Here is an 11751-nt window from a genome sequence, read left to right on the forward strand (position 1 = left end):
TGTGTGTGTGTGTGTGTGTGTGTGTGTGTTATTGTTAATTTAGTCCTGTGGGTGGAGACTGAGCTCCAGGAATAGTCTCAGCACACAGACTTAGACAGGCTGTTTACTCCTGTCAGCTGGACACAGACACACTACCAGCTAGTAAACAGGCCACAATTAAGAGATTACAATGACATACAACCACACAACCATTTAAATTCACTAACACACAATTCTTTTTACAAACAGACTGATTTCATGAACTCAAACACACACACACACACACACAAAATCCTCCATATGTTCACTTTGCTTCCCGAGTTGCAGCCTGTGGAGAGAACATGGGCAAGTGAGCGTGTCCTCTAATGTTCCTCTTCACAATAACACACATAAGCATATAAATAAAGCAGACACTTGACTTGTGGCTCTATGGCTGGCTGTGAAAGTTCAGATTTCATGCCGAGGCATTGATCTTTACCTTCAATTTGTCCAACAGGCCTCCTTTCCCAAATCCACCAAAGGCACGAAGCATCTTAGGTGTTGGAGGCTTGGGGCCGAACATGGTCAGGCCTTTCTTCTTCTCCTCTTCTACCTTGGCAGCCGCTGGGCCTTTAGCCTTCATCAGTTTCCTGAAGATAAAGCCGATTATAGTCCACTACCAGGCTGAGGTGTGAACCTTCACTGGTTTCACGATTCGATTCGACTATGATTATCAGTGCATCCTTTCAATATTTTATATTCCTACATATAATGTTTTTAAATATGTCAGTGAGATGAGAATTAAGGCTCTCTTCACATGGACGTCTGAACCATTGCTTTTTCTGGCATTCTGGGGGCAGTAAAAACACGTGTGGTGTTTCATTTCTAACGTCCGTGTGGACGAGGCCAAGAGAGACACTGTTACATTACATTTACATTTACATTTACATTTACATTTACATTTACATTTACGGCATTTGGCAGACGCCCTTATCCAGAGCGACTTACAACGTGCTCTCAAGTTACCATCGATGAAGAGATCAATTCCGGTTCACTAGGACCCCAACTATGAATACATCTATTTTATTCACTCTGTTGTAGATTCTGTACACAAAGTTCGACAACAAGAAAATTACAATTTAATCTAAATATTCTTTAAAGAGGAAGGTCTTGAGCTGTCGTTTGAAGGTGCTCAGTGACTGAGCTGTTCTGACCTCGAGGGGAAGTTCATTCCACCACCGAGGGGCCAAGACTGTTCTCGGATCAGGCCGAGTGCATCACAATGCATCAAATATGATGTTCATTTCTACACCTGTACTCTTTAACAGATCAATCTTATAATAAATAATACATAATACATTTATTTATAAAGCACAGTTTCAAAAACAGAAAGCTGTTCACCAAAATACTGCACATATAAGAAATAATACACTAAATAAAACAATGGAAGAAGATGAGCATTAACATCAAGAGTAAAACAAGAAGTAAAGATCTCAGAACGCCTGGGTATATACATATGTTTTCAACTGTTTTTTTTTTTTTTAAGGCTAATATAGACGGAGAGGATCTGATGTACAGTGGTAAGGAAATCCAGAGTTCCAGAGATATAGCTGCAAAGGACCAGTCACCCTCGGATTTTAGTCATTTTCGAGGGACCCCCATGAATGAACATGAATGAAACATGTTTTGTATGAAGTTTTCTTTTGGGGAAATTGAGCAATATATGCAGGAACTTGGCCATTTAGTGCTTTAAAGACAAAGGATAAAATTTTTAACTTAATTCTTTATTCAACTGGTAGCCAGTGTAGAGATGCTAAATCCAGTTTATTATGATCTCTTTTCTTCATGTTTGTTATGACCCTTGCTGGCGCATTTTGGACTAATTGCAGATGGGCAATTGAAGATTTCTTTAAATAATCTAACTGAGAGGAGAGGCATGACTAACTTTTTATAGGTCTGTGTGGGAGAGAATGTGTTTAATTATGGAGATAAGATGCAGTTGCAAAAAACCTGCTCTGAGTTCATTTGCATATTGAAGCTCAGGGTCAAAAATTATAATAAGATTCCTGACACAAGGCTTTATAAATGTGGAGAGAGGTGTGATCTGTTCCAGAACTGAAGTTGCATCTGTGGAGGGTCCAAAAGAATGACCTAGTCTTATTTACATTAAACTGCATGCTTGCCACCATGCATCTGATATGTTCATAGCATTCAAGTAGTCTGTGGGCATCAGAGGCATCATTTGGTTTTAGTGGCATGTACAGCTGGGTATCATCAGCATAACAGTGAAATGAGACCCTGTAATCTCTAGTGATTTGTAATGAGTGGGAGCATATAAATAGAGAACAATATCAGTGCTAAAACTGACCCTTGTGGGACCCCATACCTAAGGGGTGCCGCAGAGGAAAGGGACATCTCTATATTCACAGAGAATTTCCACTCATATCTCTGTCTGAGATATGAGTGGAACCACGAAAGTGCTGTAACTTGAACACCAGCCCACTGTGCTAAGCGGCTGATCAGGATGTCGTGGTCTATGGTATTGAACGCTGCACTGAGGTCCAGGAGAATTAAAAGTGAGTTGACTGTGAGAAGCAGGTCGTTTGTTACACGCAGCAGTGCAGACTCTGTACTGCGAAGGCTTTTAAAACCTGACTGAAACATTTCAGCAATGTTATTACTATTTAAATGGTTTGAACTAGAACAAATATTTGACAAAAAGGGATGTTCAGAAATGAGCGGAAAATGATTTAAGTCTTCGGGATTAAGACTGGGTTTCTTAAGAAAGGGCTGAACAACCGCTGGTTTAAAGAACAAAGGAACCTTGCCTGAGTTCATCTTGTTCATCTTGTACTCACTTTCCTTTCCTGGCCAGCACTTTCTGGGACTCTGGGTAGTGAACCAGGATGTCGAACAGATCTCGCTTTTCCAGCACGAAGAGGTTGGCGAAGCCGTGCGCTGCAACGTTGGCTGTTCTGCGGTTCCCTCCATTGGCTGAAGACTGTAACAGGCTGTGGAGAGTCTGGGTCAGCTGACTGCAGGACAACACATCAACATGCAAATATGAGACTTGTGTCACTTACCTGATCTCCCCAAACACACAGCCTGCCTTCAGCGTCACAAACACGATCTTGTTGTCAGGGCCACCAACCACCTGGACCTCGCCGGCTTTGATGATGTACATCTCCTTACCAATGTCTCCCTGACAATGTGAAGATCAAACCTGCATTCACGTTACAGCCACCTGAACCCTGTCGCCCCACAGACGATGAGGGTGAAGCGACAAGCTCACCTTTTTAACCACAAAGTCTCCAGGTAAATACACGATGGACTTGAGTCGCAGCAACATGTCCACCAGCATCTGGTTGTCACAGCCCTGTGGGCGGCAACACCTCAGTCACAAGTCACGCCGCATCAACATATCAGGATGCTGAGTGACAGAGTGCAACCCTGACCTTAAAGAGGTCAATTTTCTGGAAGGTGGCGAGGTTGATGTCCACAGCAATTGCTGTTCTCATGACCAGCGGCATCTGTTCCAGCAGCTCCGATTCATCTGAGTAAGATCCCACAATTGCACCAGGTCACAAAGACACAAATGCAGCTTAACATAAATTATCATCGCATCCTCCTGATCATGTCTCCACTGTTATACCAATCCCAGTGTAATAAAATGGCCCACAGCAGGGATCTGTGTGATTAAGCGTGGTAGTAGCCTAGTGGGTAACACACTCGCCTATGAACCAGAAGACCCGGGTTCAAACCCCACTTACTGCCATTGTGTCCCTGAGCAAGAAACTTAACCCTAAGTTGCTCCAGGTGGACTGTCCCTGTAACTACTGATTGTAAGTCGCTCTGGATAAGGGAGTCTGATAAATGCTGTAAATGTTAATCTCCAACCTTTGCACCACAGACCAGTTTCATTCAGTTTTCTACAGACTCCACAATCAAATGCATGCACATAATAAAGCATACACTTCATAATAAATATTGCTGTTGCACCATGCATGACACTGCAATTTGCATTTCAGTGGCTTGTGTGACCTGTGATAGCAGCTTAGTAGGTAACACACACTGAACCAGAAATCCCAGGTCTCCAGGGGGACTGTCCCTGTAAGCCGCTCTGGATATTGGCATCTGATGTAATGCCATAAATGTAAAATGTGATTTTTATATTAGTGACTAATTTAAACACTCTTTTATATTAATACTGCACATGTCTACACTGGATTGCATCAGTTTTATTATTACATGTTAAGACAAGTTCTGCATTGAGTAAAACGGGTGACAATCTTGTCCAGGATGTGAAACAATACAACAAAACAAAATGCATTTGGATATATATTTGTATTGTTTCTGTGTCACCCAGTACCTTCATACCGGTGGCAGATGTATAAAATGAAAGTGTTTCAGCTGAAAGTGAAGTATAAAAGTGAAAGTGCATTCCAGGCCTACCCAGCATTCCCTGCGAATCCCAGGTATAGTTGTACCAGGTGCGTACTCTCATCTGAACCATCTTGGGGATGCGGTTGGTCACCATGTAGGACACACATCCATCCATGGAGGCCCGGAAGTAGGTCTGTCCTGCTGTGGCTGCTCCAATCACATCTCTCATCTGTTGACAATGACCCAAACTATGTCACATGGCCAGAAATAAAGGAATTCTGAATGAATCTAGATGCTAGAGGGGGAACAATGCTGCTATTTGTACGGCTACGGAAGTAGCTGCAAAACAGGCTACAGTCAACCACATCTTCTGATGAAGAGGAGAACGCCACTCGATTCAACCCACAGGACATTCTCTTGCTAATGACAGTGGTTTTACCTGGCCGATTAAACTCGAGAAGACAAAGACACCAATGAAAAAGTTTGACATTTGAAATGAGATCTCAAAGACGGTGTGAGGCTCAGGCAGGCCGCCAATGTTGATGAGCGTTCGTACAGCAAAGTAATAACAGCGCAGGTACCTGTGGGAGACAGAGGAGGCATCAGGAACGTTCCTTCCACACCTGAACACTCATATACAGCACTGTGTAAAAGCTCTGCCCCCGCCATTCAAACGTTGATCAAATATTGATTTATTGCATACTTTCCATATTTTCATGAAACAATGGCATGATGTGTGTAGAAAATGACACTCCGTCTCTGTATTTTCACTTTTTTAAATCATTATTGTTTGTGTGTTTTACACTTTTACACTCATGAAACGTTTTCATGAGTGTAAACGTGTAAAACGCACAAACAATAATGACTTACTTTACCTACTTTGTACCATGTGACTTCAAAAACCAAACAGGCGAGAAAATATATACGTCAAATATGCTTTTCAAAAAATGCTTTAAAAATGTATGTTTAAAAAAAGAAAATAAACTACCTGTCCGAGAAATGTGCACAAAAAAAGGGCCCCAAAAAAATAGTTGGCCATCTGAAAGACCTGACCAAACAGAGTGTCCGGCATAGGCAGCTCTGCGATCATCAGAAGGCATTTCTCCGCATAGAGGAAACAGCTCAGGTAGCTACAGTTTAGCACAAAAACACGAGAGGAAATGCACAACAAAAATAAAAAAAATTGTAAAAAAAAAAAAAAAAAAAGTAAAATATAAGGTGCGACTGAAATAAACTGATTCACAAAAAACTCACATATAAAAGGGTTGGAATAACGCACAAAAAGCTAATAAACTTTTCAGGACAGCGTTCATTAGTCCAGTAGTGACACCTAGTGGTAGTTTAGACAAAGTCCAAAGTATTATTCGCATTATATACTACTAATAATATTTACAGTAATGTGGTCAGGATGCAAAATTCACAAAACAAGACTTCATCGCAATTCTAAATCCTCCAAAGGGAAGTGAAGCTGCACAATGCCTGATGAAAATGTTTGAAGTGAAAAGAATTACGTACGCACTGCCTTCTCCACTGTAGACCCATTTTGTGGTGCCGATGCCCTCATATGCCGACGCCACGTAGTAGATGCAGGCATTTATGTGCAGCATGAAGAGCAGATAGCCAATGGTTCTGATGACTCTAGTAGCAAAAGAGATACTTGTTTGTTTTGTACTGATCTCCGTGTCTAAAAAGTCAGGAAGATCAGTTTCCCCTACCTCCAAATGTAGGCCCTTGTCAAGATGCCCTCCAGACGATCACTGAACTCGAAGAAAGCCTCAAACTGAGAAAATACACGCCTGTGACCCAAATTATGCAGCAAAATCTGAACAACAACCAGCCTGGCAGGTGCTGTACGGACGTACCCTCATGATTCGATTTGCCCTGAAGAAAGATTTGAATCCAAATGGGATGTACAGGAGGTCAAGGGGCAACACAGACAGCAAGGCAGTCTGCAGGGGAGAGATCGAAATAAAAAAAATTGTCATTCCTGCAGCGTTCTGCTGACAGTAACATGTTTTTTTTTACAGCCTTGGTACCTGGAATTTCTGAGAGTCCCTGTAGTTCTTTTTTGTTAAAACTCTGTCAGACTAAAAGGGGGGAAAAACATTTTTTGAATATTAAATCCTGCTGCAGTGTACATAAGGTCATGGTTTACATCCGGCAATGTCAGCAAACTGTTCATATTTTAAGTAAATCTTTGGTTGAAAATTAGGTGTCTGGTTTTAAACTGTTGGAGTTGCTAGTTTAGACCCAGCTTCTGCATACTAATGTTTATTCTACTAGTTTAACTTTTTTGCTGGTTTTTTTAAATGCTATTCAATAGGATTTTTTTCACATATGAACATATGAACACATATCACATATGAACTACAAAGCACTGGAGCATCTGATAAATGCTGTAAATGTGATGTAAATGAAAAGTGACCTCATTAGATACCAGAGGATATGTGATTTCACCCAGAAACACCCTGGTCATTATATCATTTCATGCTGACTTTACCCCTTTGTGTTCATGGGTCAACATTGAAATAAAAGAATCAGTTTTGCATGCGCCTGCGCTGAGACTCACAATGATGTCGCCGCCCTTCACGAACTGCAGCCTCGGCTGGAAGAAGACCATGTCCACGATGTAGATCAAGTCGGCGACGAGGTCACACATGAACCAGACGGGGATGGTTGTCGAGGTGTGGTAGGGGAACGCCATGCGGGCCGAGATGAACCACAGGTTGTAGTTAAAGGCCACGGTCACCACGCTGAGCCAGGCAATGTAGCGGCGATCTGCCGGCGGAGAACGCTTTATTTTCCTCCATGTTACATTTACATAGGGATGGAGTGGTAGTAGCCTAGTGGGCTAGAAACCCACCTATGAACCAGAAGAACCCCACTTGAACCCCAGGTTCAAACCCGACTTACTACCATTGTGTCCCTGAGTGTCTCCAGAGGGACTGTCCCTGTCCCTACTGATAGTATGTCGCTCTGGATAAGGGCGTCTGGTAATGCTGTAAATGTAAATGACTGGTAGAGCGGGTCCTAACTGCTTCCTAAAATGTGGAGAAGTTAAAATAAATCAGTCCTAAAGGTTCTTTCTGATTCTTGGTACCTGTGAAGGGGTCCATGGACGAGCCCAGGACTCCGTCCATCTTGTCCTCCAGCGGCTTCAGCAGGGTGTCAATGCAGGTAAATTTGATACTTGGGCAGAAGGTTTTTTTTTCAGCCTTGGCATCTACCGCCTCATCTTTCTTCTTGTCATCCTTCTTCTCCTCTTCCTTCTTCTTTTTTTCCTCTTCCTCCTTCTTCCTTTTCTTCTCCTCCTCGTCTCTCTTTTTCTTTTCTTCAGCCTCTTTCTTTTTCCTCTCCTCCTCCTCTTGTCTCCGTTTGTCCTCCTCTAGTTTTCTGGCATATTGTTCTTTGGTGTAAACTGGTGCTGCAGAATAGAGAGAACAACATAATAGTAATGCGTGTAAATGCTGCAGGGCGTGTTCGGTTTTCGGAGATTCATACAGATTCATACTCACTGACAGGCGGGCTCCTTTCAGGTGAGGAGGCATACGGGTCGACGATCTTCTCTCTGTAGAGAGTGGTCCTGTCCCTCAGACGCTTGACCACGTCACGCAGCTGGTCGTCTGCGTACCTGTTCACAACGATGGGAGGCGGCGGGGGCGGGGCTTCTTCCTGCCTGAATCAGGTAGGGACAAAATGAACAGCACTAAACTACTAAACTCCTGGATATTTACATATAGCAGTAAACCACTAAACTCCAGGGTATTTAGTAAATATCCTGGAGTTTAGTAGTTTAGTGCTGTATGTAAATATTCACATACAGCACTAAACCAGTAAACTCCAGTATATTTACATAGAGCACTAAACTACTAAACTCCAGGGTATTTACATACAGCACTAAACCAGTACACTCCCATACATTTACATACAGCACTAAACTCCAGGATACTTATATACAACAACAAACTCCAGGATACTTACATACAGCACTAAACTACTAAACTCCAGGGTATTTACATACAGCACTAAACCAGTACACTCCCATACATTTACATACAGCACTAAACTATTAGACTCCAGTATACTTACATACAACACTAAACTCCAGGATATTTACATACAAAACTAAACTCCAGGATATTTACATACAACACTAAACTCCAGGATATTTACATACAACACTAAACTCCAGGATATTTACATACAACACTAAACTCCAGGATATTTACATACAACACTAAACTCCAGGATACTTTTATACAACAACAAACTCCAGGATACTTACATACAGCACTAAACTACTAAACTCCAGGATATTTACATACAGCACTAAACCAGTAAACTCCAGTATATTTACATATAGCACTAAACTACTAGACTCCAGGATATTTACATACAGCACTAAACTCCAGGATACTTACATACAGCACTAAACTACTAAACCCCAGGATACTTACATACAGCACTAAACTACTAAACCCCAGGATATTTACATACAGCACTAAACCAGTACATTCCAGTATATTTACATACAACACTAAACTACTAAACCCCAGGATATTTACATACAGCACTAAACCAGCAAACTCCAGTATATTTACATACAGCACCAAACCACTAAACCCCAGGATATTTACATACAGCACTAAACTCCAGTATATTTACATACAGCACTAAACTACTAAACCCCAGGATATTTACATACAGCACTAAACCAGCAAACTCCAGTATATTTACATACAGCACCAAACCACTAAACCCCAGGATATTTACATACAGCACTAAACTCCAGTATATTTACATACAGCACTAAACCACTAAACCCCAGGATTTTTACATACAGCACTAAACTACTAAAATCCAGGATACTTATATACAGCAATATGCCACTAAAATCTGGGATACTTACATACAGCACTAAGCTACTAAACTCCATAATATTTACATACAGCACTAAATTACTAAACTCCAGAATATTTACATCGGACTCATCTGATATCTGCATCAATCATCTTTTTGCAATAGTGATCATTTCTAAGTTTTGAGACCTTTGATATCCACTACATGTCCAGCTATCTAATATATATTTTATATATATCTTTAATTTCAGTATTTAATTCCAGCATTTTGTGCAAATGCAGCCCATCAAATAATTAATTTGAATTTAGAAGTCAGACTGCAGTTTGTGTTCGTGTGCATGTCTTCCTCTGCTGGCAGTTTGCTGTAAAAGCACCAGGCAGATTCATTGCACCCAGTCCAACACAGCAGCACATCCTCCTGCACTGAAACCCCACAGTCCTTCATTAGGCATCTGGGCACCACTCCAGGGTGGTTGTACATCGAGAATTATGCCACACATTAACCCTAACTAAATGAAATATTCTTCAGTATTCATGATTTATTATTGTAATTTCCTGTTGTGTTATATAATAACATTTGTTGTCTGAAATGAGACGAGAACATGAACAGCACATCTAGATTTTTCCAATGGCTCTTCCAGGCCATCCCTATGAGGTTCTTAATCCCAGGATCTGTGTGAGAACTAATTTGGTTTGGCCATGTCTCATATAATCTGGAACAGACACTATGCAATGCACTAAGATTGACTCAGACTCTGATTAATTATGCCTTAATATTAGATTAATCGAGCACTACAGATAATCAGATGTGAGCAGTTCACTGGAAGGCTGTAAAAAATACAAGTTGCTAATAAATGCACATGATTAGTGCAGAATGAGCGCAGAAATGTGTCGTTTGATTATGTAGAAATCAGTGGAGTCCAATGAGGCTGAGGAAGTGCCACCTTCTGAAATTGGGTCAGATTTAGCCAATTCAGCTAATTATTAAATCTAATCAAAGAGGGCAATTTTTTTCAGTATTACTAAATCTAAACATATTTAAGTTTATCGTTACCCTTCTGCCGTATTTGCAGCATTCTGGGCTGCGTCAGTGGCTGCCGCTGGAGCTGGAGCTGGAGCTGGAGCTGCAGCTGGTGCAGTAGCTGTGGCAGCAGGAGATGGCGCTGTGGCTGGGGACGGTGCAGGGGCCGGGGTCGGCGTCACCGCGGGTGGGTCTGGAATAGGTCCAGGGGCTGGTGCTGAGACATTGTGATAGAAATGTAAAAATTCCAAATTGAACTACAAATACACAAATGACTCTCAACACCTTATGCAGAGCAAAAGAATACAGAGAATATCCTGCTGAGTTGGCCCTAACTTCAATAATCAAACTCTAATCAGTTACCCCAATAAATTGATCCAATGCTTGATCTGTGTCATACATGGAGAGCATGAGGCACCTGACGTCTAAAAGTGAAATAAATATTCACCTGTTCAAATGCCATTTAACTAGATGAATGACTGGAAAGCGTCATTTAATTTGACTGACTAAGCGGCACACAGCCCTCAACCAAGTTGCACATCTCCTCCTTATTTATATAACAGCGTGGCTAATCTGCCATCTGGCTCCAAACCTGCCCACTCTTTCGAATCTGCTCTCTTCTCACTTACTAAATGCTTTGTAATCTGCCAAAGCTGCTTTATCTGTTTCAGGTCTGATCCCGCTGAATGTCTTGGCTGTGCTTGATACAATTTCTCGCAATATCTTCTACAATGGCAACCGTTTTTTAAAAAGGGCTCGGCTTTGGAGCATTTCCTTCCGGTCTATTTTGCTGGACAGGAGAAACCACAAGACTCAATCCTTGGACCCTCACCATTTTCTGCCGACTCCAAACTTGTGAACCAAACAATGAGATTTCCTCCCTCTAACTAGCCAAACATTTGATCATCTTTCAGATCTTCATTCAGAGGATGTTTTCATCCTCGATATAAAAGTTATTTCATCTTCCGGTATGTTGCTTTTCAACCAGGGAATCATTTTCTGCTCTGAGCTACAAATGCCGCTCGTAAAATGTTTCACTGGTCGCTACCATGAGCTGCTTACCAGTTGGTTTTTCCTCTTTCTTTTCAGCCTCCTTCTCTTTTTCTGCCAGTTTTTCTTCCTGCAAGTTGGCCTAACATTATTCCAGATGCAGCTGTACCATGTAATATGACTTCATTTGTGATTTCAGAGTATTACCAAGAGTAACGAGATCCTAATTAAAATGTTATCACATACTTGAAAAATGCAAATATAGGACTTAACCTTTCGTGTATTTTTGTGACTTATTTTTTGTGGGGTAAGAGCATCCATATTGTGTCTGTGGAAATCCTACCTTAGCTGGAGCAGGGGCCGGTGTAGCGGGTGGGGCAGGGGGCAGTTTTGGACCCCCTAAAATGTCCTTTAGTCTGCTGAACATGCTTGTCCTCCTCTGTCTCCGTGCTCTCTGCTTCTCACTGTCCTCACTAACTCTGCTTGATGCTATTAGTGCTTTTAGACCCAGTAATTCCCACCAGCCTGACCCCTCCTCAA

The 11751-nt window shown here is 41.6% G+C and overlaps 1 protein-coding gene across 3 annotated transcripts; it reads right to left on the bottom strand.

Annotated features, from left to right (window-relative positions):
- Nucleotides 1–170: 170 nt before the first annotated feature.
- On the bottom strand, nt 171–11751 carry LOC114784617 (cyclic nucleotide-gated cation channel beta-3-like). 3 transcript variants are annotated; one of them, XM_028970120.1, is made up of 18 exons: nt 11555–11751; nt 11284–11341; nt 10255–10438; nt 7857–8017; nt 7442–7765; nt 6911–7119; nt 6378–6428; nt 6204–6290; nt 6057–6121; nt 5857–5979; nt 4781–4922; nt 4411–4570; nt 3414–3511; nt 3251–3334; nt 3042–3160; nt 2817–2969; nt 458–608; nt 171–307 (listed from the first exon to the last, which is right to left on the bottom strand). In XM_028970120.1, exons 1-18 carry the CDS (start codon nt 11636–11638, stop codon nt 284–286), a joined length of 2277 nt encoding a protein of 758 aa, XP_028825953.1. In that variant the 5' UTR covers nt 11639–11751; the 3' UTR covers nt 171–283. The 3 variants fall into 3 exon arrangements, with proteins under 3 accessions (XP_028825953.1, XP_028825954.1, XP_028825955.1); XM_028970121.1 differs by lacking the exon at nt 4781–4922 and adding an exon at nt 5330–5471; XM_028970122.1 differs by lacking the exons at nt 171–307; nt 458–608; nt 2817–2969 and having other exon boundaries at nt 3113–3181.

This window comes from Denticeps clupeoides, chromosome 2, assembly GCF_900700375.1.
Source record: "Denticeps clupeoides chromosome 2, fDenClu1.1, whole genome shotgun sequence".
NCBI lineage: Eukaryota > Metazoa > Chordata > Actinopteri > Clupeiformes > Denticipitidae > Denticeps > Denticeps clupeoides.